Below are 24,846 nucleotides of genomic sequence, written 5' to 3'. Positions count from 1 at the left end.
TCTGCTATGACATAAAATCTTACTAAAACAAATGCACAGCCACATAGTATATTGGCCTGAATACACACCTGATATTAAAGAATTTCCAATTATCTGACATCTGTTGAACTCATTTTGAAGATAGGAAACATTTCTACACTCATCTTGTTTCCCTGAGATACATAAGCCTAAGGAAACTCCTCTGTAGTTGACAGATTCTTGATAATCAGACGTGAAAACATGCCTAGCAAAGGAGTATCATAAAATTATCCCCACTTTTTAAACTTAATTTCCAGGAGAAAGAAACAAAATCGTATACAGGCCAGTCATTCTAGAGAACAACCGTGTAGTGATAATGTCCTAAATGTTTTTTCCCAGGCATTAACCAGCACTGATGCATTATTGTTGTTAAGAGGTTTGAATTATTTAGCTAACAGTTAATAAGGGCTTGCTACCAGTGCTTGTATTTTGCTGTAGATTTAGCCCTCGTTACCCTTAAGACATTTCCCCATGTGTTGTCTTAACTTCAAGTAAAAATACTATTACTATATATCTAATTATAGTAGATATACTATATATCTACTGTATTTTAATGCCGGCTGTAATGATGGCACTTGAAGAGCCAAATGTTTTTTGAGGGGGTATTCACTGTGAAAAGTTTCACAGTCAGTCTATAGGACTCTATAAAACTCTTGGCTGTACTATAAATGTTTGCTGATGTTTCGTTCTCTTCTTAGTTATATGCCTGTCTATAGGCAGCCTCGTGTACTCAGCTTTTCACTGTCAATGCTGCTACTCAGTTGCATAATAAGCCACACTACATAGGCACAGCTTTGCCAGCCATTGTAATGGGGCCCTTGAGTCAGGTCCTTGTTAGCTGATGCACAATAAGCTCCAGCCTAATGAGGTGTAAACCAGAGATCTGGGAAACTGAGAGGGGGCCAAATGAGTATGGCCGTCAGCCTTGGTGTGCAGTGGAGAGCTCAATGCTAATGCTATTAGCTCGGAGGTCAGTCCATTTTGCCTTTTGCCTGTTCAGTTTATCAGCACTTCATAACGTGCGGGGTGTTGAGACAGCAGTTCACACTTAAGTGCACCATCTTTCGGCGAACGAAGAGAGTGGGAAACGGGTTCACAATGAGTGCACGGTTTGATTGCAGCTGCCATGGAGTGATCACAGACCTTCGGCTCTTAACAGACTCCTTCTGTGTTAAGGTTTCTCCACCAGAGAGCGTCGGAGCCTCCATCTGGCCGGCTTCCTCGTCACTTCTGCGTTCATTAACAGTCCATTTGTTGCTTCTGCCCCGAGGAGCCTCCCTCCGCTGCTCACTTGCTCAGCTCGTGCTAATGTTGCTGATGTGAATTTAATGTACATATGGTGCACTTCATTCAGCCCTATTAAGCCTCAGCACTTTTCATGCTTTTACTTTAAATAATATTAGTTTTTATTATCGAGTTGAAAAGAAAAATGCTTGTCTACCTGCTGACGTTTAATATTTTGTTAGAGTTAAATGTGTTGGAGTTTTAGGAAACATTATTTCTGTGTCAAATTCATGATTGTAGTCATTCACCATTCTGCAGGTTACCGTCAGACACTATTAGCATTCATAGAAAGCCATTTCACCATATGTGAACCCTTATGAATACATCACAATGCATATATAATGCATTAACTTATTGTAATTCAGACGAAGTGCTATCATTTCTTGATAGCCCTTTTCTGATGGTCATGTGTTCTGGTGTGTTTGGTTGCACATCTGTGCACAAACACATATATTAACCCTTGGCATGTTTCTCTTCTAGCCAACGCTGGGGCCTGTTTTCCTAAGCAAGGTAACTTACTGGTTGAAAGGTTCTCTGCTCTTTATCGCACCATCATTCATTCATGATTCAAGTCACACAATTATTTGTGTGTGTGTGTGTGTGTGTGTGTATGTGTGTAATCGCACTGTCTCCTTCCAACTGTCTCCTTTTCTGTCCTTTTCTTTCCTTCCACCTTGGGCTGAGTTGTCTGTCAGTTAGAGAGCTGACAAAAGGCCAAGGGCTGTCAGTTTGAAGCACCTCCTTAAAAATGGACAGCCGGATCAGTACCTTTCAGCAGAGACAGTAAGAATATATAGAGAAAATGTCTCACGGGGTTATGGGATGGAGGGCAGATCGACAGGAGTTGGTGAGGAAGGACAAGAACAGTGAGAGAAATGAAAATGCTGTTCTCTTCATGTTCCCATGTGACTTTCAATCACCTCAATTTTCAGTAGTTTGTTTTTCACTGTTTCCCCAAGAAAACAATGAAAGCCACTTAAGATGACAAGCAGGCATATCACAATGGAATATCCAGCAAAACAAATTCAGTTTGAGCTTCTTCCTTTGATGTACCGCAGAAGCATTTTACTTTTCTCATTTTTCTTCCCTCAGCATTTGAAATCAATAATTCTGCAAGGAACTGCTCTGTCCTGGTGGCAAATAGTCTAACATCCCATCCCATTTCTCTCTCTCTTTCTCTCTCACTCTCGCTCTCTCTCCTGTCCCCTCTGTACCTTATATTTCCACTCTCCTTCTCTGCTTCATTTGTTTCCACCTATGTGTGCCTGCTGTGTGTGTGTACGTCTCCACCTTAAAATCTTTCTGCATGCTTGCGTGGGTAAGGATTCACCTCTCTCCTGCATACTTCCCACCCTTCTTTCCTCCCTTTCTCCCTTTCCTTTGTCCTCCCTTTCCTCGTCTCTTAGATCCCGAGCGTGTTGGCGGTCACATGATCTCAAGAGATGACCTGGAATATCCACGGGAATACCGGACGCTGGGCAACAATGCTCGGCGCTTCTCCAATGTTGGTCTGGTGCATACGTCTGAGCACCGGCACACGGTCAGTGCGGCGCAGAGCCTGGAGGCCCTGACCAACCTGCACAAAGCTGACATGGAACGCAAGAGGGACGCCTTCATGGATCACCTGAAGAGCAAGTACCAACAACAGCAGCAGCAGCAGCAGCTTCAGCATCCACACCACAGCCCTCACCACAACCCACCGTCGCCCTCGCCCTCCCACGCCAGCATGAGGGGTACATCAGAGCGATCTGCAAGAGAACAAGTAATTAATACTAATTTATTAGTTAATGTACTTGCGACTGTTTCTATTTTTCACTTTGTTGCCATTTCCAGAGATACTTCCAAAAGACAACTCAAGCTTGAAATGACTAATTTATTACAGCAGCAGAGCTAGAATTTGGTATCTTAGCCCAGAGAACATCTCTTCCCCCACAAATATCACACGCGCAGAAATTTGGGAGCAATAGGGGAGCCAATAGGTGGGTGCAGGGCTCCAGCAGCACTGATTTGTTATAGGGAGAGAAAAGTATAAATACACCATCAAATGGGGACAGTGTTATTGATATACGACAGCAGGACGTGAGTCATGTTACGTTTGTATGACGTAGCGCAGCTCAAGTTGCTTGCCTTGAACCAGCTTGCAGGGTTTTACTATAAGCTGGTTCTACTTGCAGTTTTACTCCATTTATGGTGCTTTTTTGGCAGGTGCTGCTTGTAATTCAGGACATACTACTGTTTTCTCAGTGGGTGACATCACCAAAAAATCCAAAAAACATGCTGTCTGTACACACAGAATGCCCCATTACTTAGGTGGAGTTAAATGGATTATTAAATGGTCAAAAACAGGCATCTTGCTGGTGATGTCAACAGTGAAACAAGCACGCAGTTTGACACCGACCTAGATAGAAAAGACGTGAAAGAGGTGCGTCAGGTATTTTTGTAGGTGTAACAGGTGTCATTATAAAATGCTTTGTTTTGTTTTACTTCTTGAAGAAGTAGCAAAACTTTACATAGAGTTAAAGATGAGAGATGTCCTCTCAAATTAGCACAAAATTTTGAAACCCTGATTAAAAAAAATACAAAGATCAAAGAACCGAGCTGGAGGTGCTGCAACAGGATGCTACTCAGCATGGTGCCGCCTTCAGAAGAGGGGTTCAGATCAGAGCAAGGGTTCAGACCAGAGCAGGGGTTTTGCTAAGGTGTAGGAAAACGTAGTAAAAGGTACTTAATGCGCATATGCTAATGCGGACACATCGAAGTAATCTTTCTCCTCTACTCTCCTCGCTTTTTTATCAGTTGTTTTCCCCTTTCCAAATGTGCTTCATGCTTTGACCAGTTTCATGGCTCTCTGTCTCACACACACTACGCAGAAACATGCTCTCTGTGTTCCAGTGCAGCTGCTGTGTTAAAACCGGGTAGATTTAGTGTAATGATGTGACAAGAAAAGCACATCAGGGGTGAAGGGAAAGAATCAAAGAGAGTGACGGAGTGAGCGAGCGAGCGGGAGGGTGGTTGAACGGCAGGTGGAGTCCGTAGTTGCCTTGGTAACCTCTCCCATGTATGGTAGGTGGGGATATCGCATTGCAAAGGTCAGGTTGTGTAGAGAGGGATGAATTGTACAATGAATCCAGAAGAGACAGGGGAATAATAAGCTCAAGGTAGGTGTTTTTCTCAAATTAAGCGTCAGCCTGTGGAGTGGACAGATCCATAGGTGACAGGGCATTTTCACTCAGGGAAGGAAGCAGCAGAGCCCAGGATTTCTTGTCATCTTGTGGTTTTGCAGAGCATGGACGGCAAGGAAGGAGGGAGGGTGGGAGGAGGAGCTGGAGAGGAGCACAGCAGCCTGTGAAGCAGCCCACTGCTCAATTAGCCAGCACCAGCAGGACCCAGCCACCCATTTGCGAAGGAGTTAATCGGCTGGTGTTGTAATGAATTAAATAAAGACTTTCTGCCGCATGTGCAATTGTAGAGCGAGACAGCGAGAGAGGGAGATTGAGTGAAAGAGAGGGAGGTGGGTAAGAGAAGCTCAGGGAGGGAGAGACAGGCGAAAGCACGATGAGGATTCACTGTACCTGACGAACAGCCTAGGATGACTGGAGTGGTGGACAGGCACAGGTGCACTGCAGGTGAGATGAGACTGGAAACTGGAGACTGCCGTAGAGAGTTTGTGTGTTTCTGGGAGGGCATGTGGTCGTTGGGATTAGAGTGCATACCTGTTGTGCTTGTTGTGGTTGTATAGACGGCGTGCATATGCTCACAAGGCAAGCTACACGGGGGCTGATGTATAAGCTGTTCACAGCGTCCTTTGTGTCTCTGTTTGAGCGAGCACTAATTTGCTGATTAATGTGTGCGTTTTTAAGAGAGAGAGAGAGGGAGAAGCTGCTGTGATGTTTAGACACAACACCGGACTGGAGGAGGATCGAGGGAGAAAGAGTAAGAAGGGTTGATTTGAGGGGGGCGGGGGTGCAGAGAGGATGACGACATGAGAAAGAGACAGAGGTGGAGGAGGGGTGGAGCGAGTGCAGCCTGTTTTACATGCAGGTCAGGTAATGCAGCGCTCCACTCTGCGAGACTAAGTCCTTCTGTTAGATTTCTGTGGTTAACCCCAGTAAGTGCACAAACACAAGCTTATGCGTAAATATATAGACGTCTTAACTTTGCAGTGAGAAATGCATTTAACCCCCGAGCCCTAAGTGCAAACATCTATCAGTAATTTCGTCTAAGTGGGGCTTGCAGCCTATTTAATTCAAGTGGAAGTTAAAAAATGACAATGTGTAGATTTGAGCTAAGTAGCAGAGCTACAGTCAAGAGTTACTCTGTCATCTGTTCATCTGGGATTAGAGTGATAACGACTGGCACTACAGGCTAAGGTGTTGAATGTGATTTCTTCCCAGAAGATGTTCTTTAATGGCAGTGATTATTGCCTGCATGGAGAACTGCTAAAGAGAAATAATCTACATTGAAATAAGCCCTCTCCAGTTTGCTCTCTCTCACCTTCACATTGGAATATTTGCAAATCAAAGTCCAAGTGAAGTGTATCTGCAGCTGTCAGAGCAGAGAAACGGTTAAAGAACAATAAAAATGTGTTTACTTTAGTGTGAGTTAGCCTCATTAAAGCAACAAACACAGAAACACTGGGAAGAGACATACACACAAGACCACAAATCACTTCTGCACCATTAAAGCCAAGCCTCTGAGTCATTCAGCTTTGTGGGAAAATAAAATCATTAAGGTTGTCAGAACAAATGAACAGCAATTATTTATGATGCACCGGTGCTGCCCCTGAGCTCCTGTCAGTTCGACAAATTGTCAAGGACAAAACTCAGTGGCTACAGTTAATAAATGATGGACTCATGATCAGGTATTTAAGGTCAGTTTGAGTCCAGTCCTGAAGGATTGTGTATTGGCATATCCCCAAAAGCGACCCACTTTATCACTGACCTTCAATCTCTAACTGAGAATCTGCTTTTTGACCAGATGATTTACAAATCCAGTGTGTTCCTGTGAACAACGAGAACTTTTTAAAATCATCCACAAAGAGTTTTCTCTTTATTATCACCAATGTTGGGTAATTTAATCCTGTGGACTTTGAAGATAAGTGGTTTTCTATGGACAGCAACAATATAAGGCATTAGAGTTTGGTAGGGGACATCACACCAAAGAGTCATTTTCTCTAGCAACTGCTTTGACGTGTTGGTAGAAATTTATATACCACGGGGAAAAAGAAGCGTGGGTAGAGATTAAGCGCCATATAAATTTGCGTCCCACTTGTCTCAGAGCCAGTGAGCCTAAGCACAGTCATACCCATTTAAAATTATACTTAGAACAACTCCACTCTACACTAGCAAAACATTACTTGGAGAATAAAATAACAAAATTGCACACAATGCTTTAAGTGAGATTTAAAGGTGTCAGTGTTTCATTTTTTAGGTGGTTAGTTTGTTACTGTTGTTCGGCCCATATCACAGGATTATTAAACCATTTTTGTATTGTATACTGTGTAAGCTCCAAGCAGGTTTTGTTTATATAGTGGAGATGCAGTATCAAAAAAAGAAGAGACAAGCACAGATGAACTCAAAGACAGCAGCCACTTCACGAAACATGAATAATTTTAGAGCGTCCTTCTAAAGCTGTTGTCTATCATTTATAGCAAAACACAGATTTGTAATGAATGGCGCAGATATTCTGAGCTATGAATATTTTTCCCTTTTTGGGATGTTCTGGTAGGTTGGTGCAGTCATTCCCAAGACTAATGCTGAGTCCAAACTACATGCTGATTTAAAGATAAGATAAGATAACTCTTTATTGTCATTGTACAGTCATACATAGTACAATGAACGATGAACTTGGAAAACTGTCGCACGTCGGCACTATATGCAACACAACACTTCACAGTAACTTAACTTAGTAATAAAATGAAGAATAAGTCTTTGTGTATTGCACACTGTTATTATTGCACATTAAATATTGTTGTAAATATTATTATTGTTATTGTTGTTACCCCCCAAAAAAGTCCAGGGAGGTAGTCAATCAGGTCAGCTGTTTGCACTGATTAGGGCTATTGCCCTGTTGTAAAAGCTGTCCTTGAGTCTATTTATCGGGTCCTCAGCAGCCTGAACCTTTCCTGCCAGACGTCAGGAAAAGCAAGATTTAAAATATGTTGCAAAAGTCTCAAAATACTTCCAAAACATATTAAATGGACTTTTATTATTCAAGAGAAGTGTACAATCAGTGATATCAGGGAAACATGGAAACGTATTTTGATATTTAGCTCCCCCCTCTCCAGCCTGTTTGTGGTATATACAGTATCTTATGTCTAAAAAAAATCAATTAAATTTTGCTATTCTGGCAACTTTTTATTTTTAGGTAACCATATAGACATGATATTCGTGAGTGCTGTAGATGTGGCTGCTTCCAGCTGCTCCTTTATTCACAAGGGACCCACTCGGCACATTTGTTTTGGCAGATTTTTTTTTACGCATTTTTGGATGCACTTCCTGACACACCCTCAAAAGGATTTGTCTCCTCCTGGGATGGGATCTTTTGCTTGTTAGATGGCGTGAACCGCTACACCATCGAACCACCATGTGTGCTATTGATGCAAAAAGTTTAAAAAAACCCAATAATAATTCATCATTAGAATAATAAAATTTTAGTAGAATAGCTCTAGAAGCATTTAATGTCTTTTTAGTGCATTTGTGATTTTGTTTTTAATTCTTTTTGTTGGTGTGGCGTTCAAGATTCACACTTTAATTCAAAACTGATAATATAAAATAATTATCTGTTCATTCATGTAAAGTAGCTACAAAACATTTAAAGTTTTCCTCTCCTGTTTTCATCAGAGCCATAAAACGCCTTGTAAACTGACTGAAAACACCTGCAAAGGGGTTTTCAGCACACAGTAGTTTACTACTGCTACCTTCTTGCCCAGGAAACTTTACTGCTTTGTATTAATTTAATTATAGCACTTCATTCTGTGTCAAGGCCTAGCAAACAGTAGCATCTCGATATAAAAAGAGAAGACAGAAGGAAATAGAGTGACAGAAATACCTGAGCTGAAAAAGAGTGAGGGAACATTAAATGAAAGCTTGGGTTGCAATAAGTTAGTAATCACTGGCCCTGATTCTCATGTTTACAGAAATAATCTGGCTTTTGTTGAGACTGTATTAGAATGGGAGGCGGGTAATGAAAAACCACCAACTATCATAAATCAAAACTTGTCGCTTAAAAAAAAAGAAAAAGAAAAAAATTCATCTGCCAAGAGACTAATGTGGGTTCTGGAGAACGGCGACTGAATGGACTGAAAATTGCCTGCAGATAAGAATAAGAACAAGAATAACAGTTTGGATTAGAATTAAAATTCATGGACTTTTGCAATCTTTTTTTTTTTAATTTCCATGTCAGTTTAAAGTATTTTGGAGCCATCAGTGGATTGGCCTGGATTTGACTGTGGGGTAATTATGGCTTTATAGAAAGCCAGAGACCTCTGCCAAAATGCGAGCGCCTTTTAGTATGTGGCAGAGCAGCAGGAAGGGCAAATGGACAGATGAGAAATACAGCATGCAGTGGCGAAAATAAGCAGGTGAGATTTCGAGGTTCTGATGAAAAGAGCGCAGCTGGTGGATTGGGAATGGATGAGACAGGAGACGGCAAGCGGGAGGCAGAGTGCTTGCTTGCCTGTGGTGGTGAAGTCTGGGAGAGAGGCCAGCGTTCCCGCTACAGAGTGGGTTGCTTGCTTGATTCGATTTCACTCTTTTCATTTCCTCACCTTCACCAGTTACAGCCAACAACGCAATCTTGTTTTAGGTACGCTGGAACCCAGTGCTTGCAAAACACAGAGACCACTTGCATTAACACCAATCATTTAATACTTCAGAGAGCCCTATTAGATGAGGCTGTCAGTAATATTAATGAGTTCAAATGATGCTTTCTGGAGGAAGATGCAAAACTTTTTGTGGCCTGCAGCGTGACTCTGTCTTGTAACTAGTTTACTTTGCTCTGTGCAATATTCTGTTTATATTTAACTTAAGCTATAAGCAGAGACATAAATATCTAACTATTCTCCTCTGTCTCCCTTCCTGAAACTTCACAGCAACAGCCCAACTACTGGAGCTTTAAGGTCAGTGTTGCTAGTTCAAGTGTCCCTGTGTGTTTGTCATTGTTAGTGTGTCCATTTGAATGTGTCTATGTGTGCTTTGTGCTGTGGCATCACTTTCGACCCTCAGGCATCACTAGCCTATCTCCATGCTACTTTGGCTTCAGTATCCAACTCGCTTGACATCTCTTGGCTCTCTGTGCGCTGTGTGTGTGCATGTGTGTGAGAGTTTTGTCTCTTTATGAGTGTGTGTGTGTGTGTGTGTCTGTGTGGTGGCAGAGGTGTCAGGGGGTGGCAACAGCTTAAACTTCTCCTGCTCCATTTAATCTGCAGAAGATGAATCTCTCTGGATTTATGATACCTCAGTCGGCTGGCATTAATGGATAGCAGCCATGTGACACTGCTGACGTATTACTGAGTGAGACATTAAGAATGCATTTCAGATGTGCTACTCAAGCATTACTGAAATAATGCTTTGGCATTAGCACAGAAGCTTTAGTCATGGCTAAAGATGCTAAATGTATTTTATCCACAGGTTTATAAAGGAAAAACATGGGTTATATACACTGGAGAACAGGCAGTGATATCGACTGTATAAATCACTTACGCTGAATTGCTGGCTTGCATGCAAGGTTGTGTGTATCACTTTCTGACTTTATAGATCATAGTGGTAGGCAGGGAGAAGGTATTGATATGTGTGAGGGAAGAGCCCAGGGCTTGTCTGAGTTGTAGTCTGACCTCAGTCTGTGCTCTCAGCATCATTTGGACCAGGTGGAAATGTCACTAAATATCAATGGCTAAATGCCCTGACCCTTGAGGAAGGGTAAGCAATTTATCCCCTATTCCCACGACTAATTTATTCTGAATAGCATGAATTTAGAGTTCTGTCTGTCACATAAATGTGCCACACAAGTAAACGATTTTGAACCCTGCAGGACATACAAGTGGGCTGCCAAAGCTCGGGGGTGTTTGAGGAAGAAAAATAGCATTTGAAACAATCAATTGAACCAGTTGTGACTTTTCAGAAATGAAATAACAAGACTGAAAGATTTTCTGCAGAAATACTGAGAATGCTATTCATCTACCTCCAACCCTTTGTCCTCCTTCACTATATCCATGAATCTTCCTCTTTTCCTGCTTGGTAGCTCCACATTCAACATCCTTTACCCATTTGTTACCCCACATATCCACTATCCCTCCTCTGCACATGTTCAAATCATGTCAACCTGAGCTAGCCCTCTAATATACTCATTTCTAATCTCATCCATCCTGCTCATTCCCAATGAAAATGTTAAAATGATGTCAAAATAATAATAATTGAAACGAATAATTATATTTGCATTTGAAAATGTGGGTTCTTGATTAGCAATGAAGATCATGACATGCTCATCAGTATTCCCCAAAGTCAAGTTGACCTTTAGGGATGTTTAGTTTTTTTCCAACCGTTAATGAGAAACTGAAAGCTGCGTTATACAAACTACAAGTGTTTAGAAGAAAAGCTTTAGAAAAAACCAAAAATTAATTAACTCTTCTTTAGTCAAAGTAGTTCATGATTAACATTTTCTTTATCAGTGATTTACTAGAGATTGTTTTCATTTCTTTGCATTTATTAGTGCAAGTTGCTTTTCTGTTATTCACTTATTGTTGTTTTGCAGCTTTGCTTCACAATGCACTAAATTAGGTTGTTTTAATAACGCAGTAGTGAGAAAGAGAGAATTTATTGACAGAGGTGCAGCAGCATTAATATAGTGTCAAATGAAATAAGCAAAATACTCCAAGTGATCAGAAATCTAAAGATATCATATATTATATGCTTTTAACACAGAGGCTGTTGTTGACATCTTTTACTGTATGTCGACGCCTCATCTTGTTCAATTTTCTTCATTTTGCATTAGAGCTTCTGAAAGCCATGTCCTGCTCCCTCATGCTATCATCTCTAATCTAAGCCTAATTCTCCCTGAATTACCCTCCCTGCTCAAATTAAACCCCCAAATGGAAGTAGTATAAGGACTGCATACACTCATGGTTTCATCTTTGGCATAAATATGTTTTCCAGGGATCTTATTGGATTGTAGCATGCTAAATATAGACACATTTTAAGTCTAATTAACAAGTTGTGGGTGATGCATGACTGAACATATTCCTGAAAATGAAACTGTCAAAGTTTCAAAACTGCTGTTTCTCTCAGCCAAAAACCCACCTAACACACTTATAGAATGGTGTCTTGAGGAACACTGCGTTATTCTCACTCTCTTTTATAAGCAAACCTATTGCAACAACTTACAATTTATAGCAGTTTTACAAAGCATTTTGTTCCATGCATTGATGATTCCTGGTATTCTAAAGAGAAAGGACTCTGAGAGTATTGGGGGACTTTGTGTCCAGGAGATTGGCTACAAAGATGAAAAGCTATAATAACGGAAAAAAGCAAGTAGAGCCAAATGGATGTGAGAGATGGATCGATTTAGGGGGCTGTTTTCTCTCTATTTTCTAAAAGTGAGAGCTGTGAACTTTTTTGTGTGGGAAAAGAGCCAGGTTGTGGGTGGAGGAAAAACATTAAAAATGCTCAAGATGTAGACAGAAACAACACGAGAGATGTACCTGGATGTGGCTTTGGCCTCTGCTGCCAGAGACTGGGGGGGAAGCAGATATGTTCACACAAAGCATTCGAGTAAGAATTAAAGGAGGACACATGAGTGACAGGGGATAAAAGGTGGGAAAGGAGGACGTATCACTGGAGGCTAAGACACAGAGAAGCATCCAGGGAAGATAAAGATATTATTAGGAGGGGCGAACAAAATAAGCTGGTGGGGAGAAAAAAGTACGAGATGTGGACAAGGTGTGAGGTTTGCAATTTAAAGATTTTACACCTCGGGAACTAAAGGCTTCACTCGCATCAAGCTGTGTTTGGCATTTTTATATATAGTAATTTTCAAATCCAACAGAATTTAATGTCACTTAAGAGGAGAATTACTGCTCTTGCAGAAAAGATTAGAAAGAGGCTGGCAGCAACCGTCATGTAATAAGCCAGCCTCTGGTTTTAGACTGTTACAGCAGTGTAGTTCAGCCATTTTCTTGTCTTGTTGGAGGCTCAGCTGTATCGTAGCCAATGCCGACACCTCGCACATGAACTCCTCTTAACTTAAGCTTGTGCATCACACGGTTCATATTTATTCACATTCTACATGTTATGTTATGAGCAAGAGGAAAATAGGAATATATAAGGACACAGAGGGGGTTTCAAGTTCAAAATATACTCCAGAATTTTTAAAACAAGCTCACTTCCCTTTTATGGCCAGATCACTGAACCTTCAGGCAGTTAGTTAATCAGGCATCAACCACCTCAAACTGAGCACAATATCAGAAAACAAGTTCGGGATTTAAATTAAATGTAATCTTCACGGAGAGATAACTTAACACTTTGCAGATGCATTCATTTTTTGATCGCCCCAGAAGTATAATTACAGTATGCCTGATTAAAACATTCTGTGGCTGAAGTGAAGTTCACCATTTTTATCGAAGAAGAGATAAAAAATCTGACAACTAGTTTGCAGTCTAAATAAGACGACCCTGAAGTACAAGATGGAGTTTGATGAGAAATGCTCCCCCAAACATAGAAAGCCATATACCAAGGCTACAAGGCTTTTGACCTTAAAGCAGAGTAGACCATTGTGTGTGTGTGTGTCTGTGTGTATGCACTCATGCTAGTGTCTACAAGCAAGAAACAAGAAAAGACATGGTGGGAGGTTGCAATGAGTTTAATGCAGTTTGTAGCCTTAGGTTGCCCTGTCCCACTTTCCACTCTATTCACATGTAAGATCATCCTGTTCTCCTCTTGTTCCTCTCTTCTGCCATGCCCTTATAGCAGTGTGGAGATTGCAACAGTAATTGAGTGCTGTTGGAAAAAGTCTAAAAGAAAAGGTTGAGGTGTAGGGAAGGGGGTGGAAGGTGGGAGGGTGTGGAGGAAAAATGAGGAGGTAAAACCAGTTTTCCTCAAAGGCTGTGAACACCGTGATGTAACGCTGGCATTTCTAGCAGCACCAGATGCATGACCAGATGGTGCATTCACATATATTATTTACAATGCAAAATTACCGCAGTGAGACATTTTCAGTTTACATATCACATAAACCACCAATATGGAAGTCAATGTTTGGGGACTGTTGTAATAAGACGATCTGAGTAAAACCACATGTAACAACAGCTGCAGTAATCTTACACCCAGTCATACATGGGGATTTCATTGTCTTGTTTTTGCAGCATGTTGAAAGGAGTTGCGGAGAGAATGCAGCGTGAATAAGGAGGTAAATTTGGGTTTAAAAAGATGACAGGAAAGCTAGTTCAGACATATAGGATCATACTCTCCCATTTCCATTTCCTAGAAAGCTCAGTGGGTTATTTCGCTTTAAAATAAATTTCTAACAAGGACAGCTAGAATGAGTCAAGCTGTAGTTCAGAGTTGCTCATATTCCTGTTCATAGATAAAGCTGCATTTCTTTGCCAAATCAGCTCCCGGGTGTTACTTTTACTGAGTAATATTTCATTTAGACGGCTGGTTCAGCACCTGTTCTGTGTTGGCTAAACACCTGAATTTGTCCAAAAACTGCTTTTTATCATCCTCCTTCTTTATTGGCATTTAGAACGTCAAGTGTAGTCTACAAATAGTCTAGCACTATCAGTAGCACACCTCACTACGCTGGTTCATTCTAAAAAGTAACGAAAATCTACAAATCAGTCTTTTGGTTTTTGGGTCCCAGTTATGAACTTTCCTTCACCATCAGTGTCAAATTAGGTGTTCTCTTTTTGTGCCTTAAATGTAAACTGTCTTAACAGGCTCAGATTAAAGTGTTTTTATTCTGTAGAGAATATTCACTATTGCTTTGTCTTTGGCCAAAAGGTCTTGAGTATTAATACACATATCTCATAGATGTATCATCAAATGCTTCTTTTAGCTCAGTAAGTAACCTTTTTACTGTTTAGCCTGTAAAGTGTAAAAATTACAACTGGTCATTTTGACGTAAGGTCATGTATAAATAACTCCAGCCTACATAGTAGTCTGGCAAATGCACGAAGCCCAAGAATTATACTGCTGTTACCTCAGAGCTGGGATGACTGTTCACCAGTGTTGCCAGTCTGCTAATCATAGCTTCTTAGACTCACATCAAACAGCTTGTATAACACCGAAAGCACGTTTCAACATTTCAATCATAACTTTTGCTTCCTAAAACAGTGGAAACGTAAATAAAATCTCCAGGGTTTATTTTGATCCCCCAACCCTCCTCACCCCTTAATGTCCCTATGTAGGATGGTCTGGCCAGAATGAGGCAAGCTACAGTGTGGGCTCCTCCTCTGTGATGCTGTTGGCTGTGTTTCTCGGTGTGGTCACAGCTTAGATAAATGACCCTATTAGAAAACATGGTGTGGGTTATCTGTCAGCATCGCAGTTTCTCAGTGCGCTCAGACACTGTCTGCCGCTACCATCACTGGTTTGGTTCACTGTGTATGATTCCGTGATTGAATTATGTATGATGGCGGCAAAAGGGATGTAAGGTTACATTATAAAAAATGGTTGTTGGGATTTTTAGTCTTGCTGCAGGTTTGTAACTTGTCTTGTAAACATACACGTGAATGCATGCAGCAGCTAATTAAAAGACCAAATTACCAATGACTGCAGTACCTAACATGATATAAGGTCCCAAATATTGCTGTTTGGTTATTCCATTTCCTACTGGAATAATTACTCAATTCCCAGAAGTTTAATAAGTAAAAAAGATTTATCTCATTGAGTTGCATGAGTACTGCAACGTTTATTATCATTTGCATCTACATATTAAGGATATCTACTAAAGCTAAAGCTAGGCTGGTGTTCACTTGGAAGTGTTGGACAAATTGAACTATGATCGTCGGTGCAAGATTCTGTAGCAATCGATCTAAAAGCTGAGTATGCACCAAGGTGGTCGATCGACTATCTGACAGGGTGACATTGCCATCCATTGAACTGTGCCACCTGCAAGGCTAAAAAAAATTAATCTTGTGCTACATTCATTTTGCCCACTGTGACAGTATACTGTCACACGCTGCCTTTTGGTAAAAACAAAACCCACCCTTTTGAAATTCTCTGTCTGGGATATTGAGATGGATTTCTTCCCTGCTATTTTTTCATTTTACTGATTAAGTAGTTAATTGATTATTTTGAAAAAAAAAAAATCCATATCGAAAGTATTCTCTGTTTGCATCTTTCATTTCTTGTTCAGCATGCTTTCCTGTCTTATTACCCAATTAACAAAACCATAAATGGATGTACAGTGGTTGTGTATTCTGTGCAGTGTTGTGTGTTTATGAATGAATTCAAACAGCCCACTGCTGAGACTTAATGAGCGCAGATATGGCCCTCCATATTGCTTCTGTCAGTATCCCATTAATTAAATACCACATTAATGGAAGGAGCAGTAGATCCATGCTGCTGCTTGACTTAGGCAGCGAAAGGAAGACAGGGAAATTCTTAGAAAGGACTGTTCTAAACGAGCACAACGACTGTTGTGCTCGTGGTTCAAGGAGGATGAGACAGGAATGGCTCCTGTGCTGTGGCCAAAGATGCATTTGCTTCTGCCGTCCAAACAATGAGCAGACAGCATTCTGGGAGCTCATTACAGCAGCCTCTGAGCTGGAGGAGACTCTGCAGCGGTGGGGGATCAGAGAGACAGTTCAGTGAGCTCAGCCCCAGCTGCGCTAACAGTCTTTCAGTGAGAGACGCCTGGGCATAGGCCAGCAGGATAAACCCACAGTGACAGCCTGGGATTTGCATGAGCTTCTCCTCCCATCCCACAAGCATTCATTTAAAGTTCGTAGCTGCAAACGGACAAGTTTGGATGAAAGCGTGTGGGAGGTGTGCAAAGTCTCACTAACTTTTTCTGAGTTTCTGCTTAATGCGTCTCCTTACAAGTGATTCATAAAGGCTGATGTCCTGGCATTCTGTGCCAACTGAGTACAGCTATATGATGTTTTGTTGCTGCACCATTCAACTAATGTCAGAGACTGTGACGCCAGTAATTCTTTGTAAATGGCTGCTAGCTTAACCATTGTCAGGGCTTCAATAATCTTGTTAGGTGTTTCATTGTGTGGTGTCTCACTGTGTGCCTGCTTTCTGTTTTCAAGTTGTTCTTACACCACTAGCCCCGTCCAATCCATTCTTTCCACTTCAGTTTCACTTCACAGTCAATTAATCTGTCCCTTTTCTCTCTGTAGAGCCGCAGTCCACGCCACTCCCAGTCTACCCAGTCTGGTCTCGCCGACCAGGCTGCCAAGCTCTCTTTTGCCTCCGCTGAATCCTTGGAGACTATGTCAGAAGCCGACATCCCCATTGGGTTTAACCGGATGAACCGATTTCGCCAGAGTCTGCCGCTGTCCCGCTCAGCCAGCCAGAATAAGCTACGATCTCCAGGTTAAAATCACCGCATACCAGCTGGACTCAAGGCAGCTTTCTCTTTACCTCATGTAGCTGGTGAAGGGAACCACTGTGCTTACAAGGAATTGAAGGAATTGTGTTTTATTCACACCCGAATTTACAGTCTTTAGTCTAATTGACCTGCTATAAAAATGTACAGAACACTCAAACCTGATAAAGTATGACTTTGTTTTTCAGTGTCGATGCAGTACGCTCCCTGTGAGTTCAAAAATGTCTTGTAGTTTTTAGAATGGAATAAAAAACATAGATTTTTTTTTCTTAGGATAGGTATTTTAGTGACATTTCATTTAACCGTAACAGAGTTCATACTGTACTGGATTAAGTATATCCTTGTGTGCAAGCAGAACATTCAAGGACAGTTATACAACAAAAGGGCCTTGGGAGTGTAGAGAGGATTAATGTGAAGGTGGTGCAGATTCATGAAGAGCAAGGTGTGGAGTTACCTTGTGCAGGTAAAAGAAGTGGGTGTAAAATTAAAGAGCTATACCTGATTAGGGCATTCCTGAATAAGAAGTTCAAGCAGAAGTGGCACACCAGGCTTGCCTGTCTCCCCTGTCTCTACACTAACTACTGTCTTTGTTTTCTTCTCTTCCCAACTTGTCTGCAGTATTAACTGACACTTAATTTTGCCTGACTTTTAACTCTTGGTCTTTCTTTGCTTTGTTTGTTCTTTTTTGTTTGTCCCATGGTGTATGACTTTTTGTTTGTCCCATGGTGTATGAAGATGAATTTTCAGGTTAGTCAGGCATCAAACACATCTTTATTTATATGATCGTTGCAGAATCTGCTGAAAGCTTTTTATGAAGTTGGGATGTTTTGGAGTTTAATTATTCATAGGTGGGGCAACTAATACTCAAAAAGAAAACCTTGCAAAAAAATCAGCCTGTGCATGCATCTTTGTGCATTATTTGTGAATTCTCAACTAGCTCTCACAATCCTAATCTAACATTAAGAAAATAAGAGTGGGTTTGGTACTCATTTAGCCATTAGTCATGCTGATATCTGATGAGAGAAGTTATCAAGATTTCGTATAAAAAAGAGTCAGAACATTTGTATCATTTCAGCTGCAGCCAACAAAATGTCTCTGCTAGTTCTCTCCATCCACTAAAGCCAGCATCTTCTGACTCAGCCACCTTCTCCTTCATCGCTTTCTTTTAGGCGTGCTGTTTCTGCAATATGGAGATGAGACGCGTCGGGTGCACATCACCCATGAGCTCACCAGCCTGGATACGCTGCATGCTCTCATCGTGCACATGTTCCCTCAGAAGTTGACAGCAGGTATGCTGAAGTCACCCAACACAGCCATCCTGATCAAGGACGAGGCCCGTAATGTCTTCTACGAGCTGGAGGATGTCAGAGACATTCAGGATCGCAGCATCATCAAGATTTACCGCAAAGAACCCATCTATGCTTCTTATCCCGCTGCCGCACACCTGGCCAACGGGGACTTGAGGGTAAGCAGAATGGAGATGGGAGGTGAAAAGGCCAGCCTGTTTTCTGCTATTTCACAGAACAAAATTCTTGTCTGATCTCTGGCAAGTTTGACAACTGAACTGTCAATGAAAACCATAATAGGGTGCCTTTTTGGTAAGGTAATAGTGCCTTCTTTTATTATTTTTATTATTTCAGTGGTTACTTTGACTATTACAGGCTATTACAGTATATTCAGGTTAGTAATTTAACAGGTATTCCTCCTGGAAATGTATTTTCTTATCTTCAAGTAGGCCATCTGTTGCTGTGCAGACACCAGAGAACAATGTTCCTGTGTGAAATGAGCATATTTTAACATTCAAAGCTATTTCTGCTTCAGTAAAGATCAAGGGAGCCTGAGGGAGATCCTTTTTTAGTTTTTTTTATACAAAACTATGCTTACAATCTGCAATATTCACAAAATACTAAGAATACAACTCTTGTTAACCATGCAAACAGAGAATGAAAAATGATTTCAGTGCATGTGCTGTCCTTGTTTACGTAAACATACAAGAAGTTGACATGGAAAAAGAGGGGAAGGGGTGGCCAACGAGTGTACACCACAAAAACATCAACAAGTAGCCACACAGGCCTAAAGACCAGCTGGTGACCACCTGGCAACCAGTTGCCAACAGTTGATTAGGAAAAATAAGTATTCCTTGAGTGGTTGCCAGTGGTTGTTCACAGTCACTGTGAAATCTATTGCTAAAGCCCCAATCTTGCAGGCTGGAGGTAGTTTTTACTGCACTTTTTAAAGTTTCAGTACCTGTCAGTGGTTAGGTAGTGTTTGCGATTCTTGGTACATCCAGTTTCTTCCACTGAAAATCAGAAACCACTTGTCAACTGGTCAGGGAATACAGGGTTTGGCTTAGTTTTAATGCCATGGTTTTTCAGTGTATATAAATGAATTTATCCCTGGTTACAAATGCTAAACATCATATATTACTCTGTCTTTGTCTAATATATTCTCTGCAATAAACTGTTTGCTATGATGCTGAGAATGAATGAAAACAGGAATGACTTAAGTTAGAAAAGTAGATATGCGACTAGGAAAAGCAGACTATTTGACATTTAAAAGGTTCAGAAATTAGAAAAATCACAACAGGACTAAATTAGCAGCAGGGGAACACAGCCAGAGGTGAAGTGAAAGATAGCACTGGGGCATGTTTAACAATAACATACTAGACAAAAGGCAGGGAAGAAGAGCTCAGTGAAGAAACGTTCAGAGCTTTTCAGGTTGAATGAGCTTTTGCATCATGTTATCATCCTGCTGCAGATAAAGATACAGATTTAAGACTACATGGTCTTGTGTTGCCTTGCAGATTATTTCCATTTTGAGCAGACACAATCAATTTTATTCCTTTTATCATTAGTCTAATAAACAAAATCACAGGCAGCATCTCTGATCTCTTCCATCGGACCAATAATTTGTCTCGTTATTTAACAAATTTATCATCATCTGCAGATCCTGACACCTTGTCTGGTGTCAGCCAGATCCACGTCATAGCCATAGTCATTATAAGCATGGGAATCACAGCACACTCATCTGTTGGTCTCCATGGTAACTCTCATCCCTCTTTGTTCATTTCAGAGGGAAATGGTCTACTCTTCCCGCGACTCCTCCCCAACTCGCCGCCTAAATACCCTTCCTTCCTCCACCGCCTCAGCATCCTCTGGGTCTCCTTCTCGCTCACGCCTCTCCTACAGCGGGGGCCGTGCTCCATCCTTCGGTGGATCCCATCCCCAACATGATCAACCCCGACATCCACACCATCCCTCAGCCGGCCATGGTGCCAACGCAGGTCTGTCCCCTTCACCTAGTGCCATCCTGGAGCGCCGCGATGTCAAGCCTGATGAAGAGGTTTCTGCTAAAAACATGGCACTGATGAAAAATGAGGGGCTATATGCCGATCCCTACAGCTTGATGCACGAAGGCCGCCTCAGCATCGCCTCCACCCAGTCATTAGCTGCGATCGGAGACCCCTTTAGCTTCCCTGTTTCCGCTGGCCTGTACCGACGTGGCTCTGTGCGCTCCCTCAGCACCTACTCAGCTGCTGCTCTCCAGGGAGACCTGGAAGACTCGCTCTACAAGCCTGGAGGTTCACTATACTCAGACACATACTCTTCTGCCACTCTGGGCATGGGATTTCGCATGCCACCGTCATCCCCACAGAAAATCCCTGACATGCAGCTGAGGGACAGAGACTCTTATTCCAGCACACCCAGAGCCTCACCTGTCAGACAGAGTTTCCGCAAGGACTCTGCCTCTTCTTCTGTGTTTGTGGAGAGCCCGAAATCCAGGCCCAGCTCCGGTTCTGATCCTCTGTGTATAACAGCTGGACCTGGAGAGGGCAGCCGCACCACATCTGGTTTTGGGTCTTCGTTATCCGGGCAAGATTCTGACAGTAGCAGGTCAGTAAGAATCAGTGTGAATGTTTTCCTGTTTTTATTCGTGTATTTTATTGTATCTTCTGATGCAGTGTGCATCAGGGAAAAAAGCAAACAAACAAAAACAAAACCCTCAAAGTTACATATTTTCTCTGCCTGATAAACTTTTACAGATATTATTAATTCATGTTTAACAATCTCCTATTCAAATTTGCATATTTCACACCCCTAAGAACAAATATTTTTCTGTTTGCAAAGAATTCCAAGTGTTTTTTCAGCTCTTCGTTTGTGTTGAGTTCAGGGTTTTGTTTCACAGATGTGCTGTTTGTTATTTTCGCAGGGATCATCGCCTGGAGCGTATGGAGGCCATGGAGAAGCAGATAGCCAGTCTGACTGGGCTCGTCCAGAGTGTGCTGACCAGAGCACCAGACAGTGACAGCACGTAAGACTCTCCATTACAGCCCATTAACCCTCTGAAAGTCACAGATACAGCATTAGTTTGGACACAAAAACAGGATGATCGACAGGATTATTATCTATTATGAGAGCCATTATAAGCTCCATAGCTGTGAAGTGGTGCATTACCTCGTGTGAGCACAGCACAAATTCAGAGCACTAAACATTAGCCACAGGGCACAATGCTGATCGGTGCACTGATAAATACAGACATCTCCTAGAGTCTTTCAGTAGATTTTGATTCCTTACACTGACCATTGTTATCAGGGCACTTTACTCTCAGATATGCAGTAGACTTCATTAAAAAGGTGACAACTTGTTAATGTAATCAGTCTGATAGTATCCAGCAGTGGTGCTTCTAGTGTTAGCACTGTAATTGCCTTGCCCTGTGGCCGTTGATCCTCAGATGTGGCCTGCTGCGTCTCTGCATGATGGCGGGCTGCCCTCCAGACCAAGGGACGGAGTTTTCACGGCCATTACCTTTCTCTTCCAGCGAGAAGACCGAAACCAACAGTGATGGCTCCGCCACTGGAAGTGAGTAAAGCAGCGTAATTGTTACCTGTGAACCCAACCGTTACTAACACTTCCTTTCCTGTGCTGTTTAGAATACTTTTATGGCTCGATTTCCCTGCTCCCTGTGCACGCATCCCGAATGTACACAAACTAGCAATGGCGGTGACTTCCTGGTTTAAGACTAATATATGCTAACTTGGTAACTTTCTTACAAGAGGGCGGATAAGAGGTTAAGTTAAGAAATGTAGCATTGGTAATTGTTTGTTTGGAACTTTTAGTTCTACTCCAGCAGTGTTCAAACAATGTGTTAGCTATCAAACTGCATGTGAATATGTAGTTATACAGTCTGACCCTGGAACTTAAACATGTTTATCTACATACACCATAATAGTGTCCTGTCCCAAGCAGAATTCAAAGAATTTTATTTCATTTTTGCTCTAGTGGGAATGTATATTGACATGTTAATGGGCCAAATATAGTGCATAATGCATTGAGTCAGATGAAATATCTTTAATAAATCAGTGGTATGATAGGTTATATGGTAATACTTCCATGTATCATAAATAGCGATCCTACACTGGCTGTGCATTTTTTATTATAAGCATTGCAAATCTAACAGCAGATTTAGCATATGAAGTCATAATAATTCTCATGGACAGTTTTTCTTCTAGCAATCCAAAACTAACTGCATTACGCAGGAAAACTTGCCAGTATTTATTTTAACTGAACCAAGTGAGTTCAGTGTTAAAGCCCCTTTGGACACTCTCTGAGACATTACATTTCCACCTCATTCATAGTTCTTTTTTCTTTTTCTCTTTGACTGTCTTTGCTTTTCTGTCGCTTCTTAAGTGGAAGAGTTTCATTTAAAATGTCTAATATATCATTTGATAATCAAAATTAAGCATCAAATCAAGCATCAATTCGGGTTAATAGAATTGTTAAAGCTCGGTCAGATGAGAAAATTACTCTTTGGTTCTTTTGAGATTGTACCGCAAAGTTGGTTTTTTTTGCAAAGTACAAATACAGGAAAGCAGAGGCGAAATGCTAGCACGGATCTGTCAGAGATTGAATAATATACCTGGTGACAGCTCGTGAAATGTGTTAAATAAACTGAGATGCCAAATTGTAAACATAACCTCCAGAAAGAGGAAATAAGACAGCTTTGAAGTCTCTGGAAGGTTTATTCCTTCACTTGTGACTGTCTCTGCTGGCGGCATGTAAATTCAATTTTGTGTTCAAAGGTATTTTTCAAAATATCAGATATTCTCTATAAGAAACAAATATTTAATCATAGAATTTGTTAAATACTGACAGGAGCTTTTCAGCTTTTGTACCCCGATAGGTATACTGGATGCATCCCTTTGATACTGTACAGTCATCCCTCTCTTTCCATAATTGTATAACCCTGTTGTCTTTGAAGCTTCCTCATGCATTGGATCACTGCCAGAAGACTTATGCCATCACCACAGCCATTGTCTCTGCTATAGTCAGTAAAATGTTCTCCGGGATCACCATTCTGTAAATCTAAACTTTCCTCTCCCTCTTTGTCTCTCTGCTACTCATTAATTTCTTGGTAACTGGCTCACTCTTTCTATATTCCAGCCGGACGACAGAAGAAGAAAGGTAGTTTCCATCTCCTACTCTATCACCCTTTTACTCCTTCCAGACATTTCTCATTGCTCCCTGACCTCTGTATGGGTGTGTGGTGTTGCTGGGTAGCTGGCAGTGTATATTCTCCTATTTATCTCCTGGTTGGTTTCCCAGAACCCAGACTCCCCTCGTTCTGTCTGTCTCTACTTTTTAAATTTCTGCTTGGTTATTCCTTTGCGAATTTTAGAGGTTTGTTTTGGCACACAGTGGAAAACTCCTTTGTGAGGGTGTGTGAATATGTGGTAGAATATCTGGTGGGTCAATGGCCATACTCACAAAGGCCTATGTTCAGATAAGAGCATGGTTATCTCTGTGTGTCACTGCTGAATAGACTAATTGCACTTCTCTATGGGTTACTAATAGCATGAGCTCATATTTCTCCCACTGGGCAATTAGAGTTTTGTGAATATGGGACTTTTTTGTATTCACACACTATATCCTCTGTGTGTGTGTGCGCCCAGAGTTTCTGTATAAGTAATTTTTTTGGCCTTTATGGCAAGTGTGTATTTGTGTTATTGTTTTACTGTGTGATGCTGGCTGGCTGCAACTCTCACCGGAGCATAACCCAACAAACTAACCGCTTTGTTTCCCAACGACCTCCCGGTGACCCCCATTTCCTGCTCTGTGATTGGCAGCAAATACACCATCGGCACCTCTAGCTCTGATGCCGCCGCCACCTTCTAACTCAATCCAGGTGAACAGCGTTGGTCGCTTGCAGATGCAGCTCCATCTTCACGGTCTGCAGCAAAACGCCAGCGACCTGCGCAAACAGCTCAACCAGCTACGCAAGATCCAGGTATTTAATATCCACAATTAAACGTTTTTAATTGGTTTGTCCTTTCAGATTAGAAAACTGGTTATTGTCTAGCTCTACAAACACCGTTTGTTTTCCTAAATATACCTTTGATATTCGAGTTTATATTTAATGTTTCCTGTCTCATCTAAAAGATTATCGTAGCTGCCAATGGCACTCTGTGTTTGTGAACCGAGCTCTCTGTGGTTGTGTACTGAATGCCACTATGTAAGAACTACATAAAATTTATCTGGACATATCTAGTCCTCCTCCCTATGGAGGACAATAATGTTTTCTTTCATCTGTTTTGTTAGTTATATTGTTGTTATTGCACAACAGAAAACAAATACATATAAATATGTAATAAGGATAAAAAGAAACAGACATCTGATATTAATGCAATATTTTGAAATGTAAATTCACTGTGACAGTGGTATAACTCATCAAAACAAATTGTAAAAGGTGAACAATTATTAACACCCCCACCTCTACCCTAATGACATACAAATGGTTATTTGTATTTGTGTGTGTTGCTCAAGGCTTTGCAAATGTACGCTCTAAAAAAATCAGCAGCATGCCTCGCCTGAGACACTTTACTGATGATTCTGCATATTACACAGTCTTGTGAGCAGTTGTTATTAACAAGTTTCTACTGAAGAAGTAGTCCTTAGGAAGAGTGTTGACAGCATGCTGAGTAGATTATTTAGAGAAACC

The 24,846-nt window shown here is 41.3% G+C and overlaps 1 protein-coding gene across 2 annotated transcripts in view; it reads left to right on the top strand.

The window, feature by feature from the left end:
- Positions 1-24,846, top strand: part of srcin1a (SRC kinase signaling inhibitor 1a) — a 106,732-nt gene that overhangs the window by 62,454 nt on the left and 19,432 nt on the right. The window contains exons 2-12 of one of the 2 annotated variants that reach the window (XM_085157959.1): positions 1,783-1,812; positions 2,709-3,064; positions 9,395-9,421; positions 16,643-16,838; positions 17,587-17,598; positions 18,021-18,316; positions 19,924-20,744; positions 21,061-21,162; positions 21,583-21,710; positions 23,292-23,312; positions 23,975-24,135. In XM_085157959.1, coding sequence (XP_085014085.1) covers positions 1,783-1,812; positions 2,709-3,064; positions 9,395-9,421; positions 16,643-16,838; positions 17,587-17,598; positions 18,021-18,316; positions 19,924-20,744; positions 21,061-21,162; positions 21,583-21,710; positions 23,292-23,312; positions 23,975-24,135 — 2,150 coding nt within the window. The remainder of the gene's footprint in view (positions 1-1,782; positions 1,813-2,708; positions 3,065-9,394; positions 9,422-16,642; positions 16,839-17,586; positions 17,599-18,020; positions 18,317-19,923; positions 20,745-21,060; positions 21,163-21,582; positions 21,711-23,291; positions 23,313-23,974; positions 24,136-24,846) is intronic. The other variant, XM_085157958.1, reaches the window with a different exon arrangement.

The sequence above is a fragment of the Neolamprologus multifasciatus genome, chromosome 4 (genome assembly GCF_963576455.1).
Source record: "Neolamprologus multifasciatus chromosome 4, fNeoMul1.2, whole genome shotgun sequence".
In the NCBI taxonomy this organism is placed as follows: Eukaryota; Metazoa; Chordata; class Actinopteri; order Cichliformes; family Cichlidae; genus Neolamprologus; species Neolamprologus multifasciatus.
This window is presented reverse-complemented; position numbering and strand designations above follow the sequence as displayed.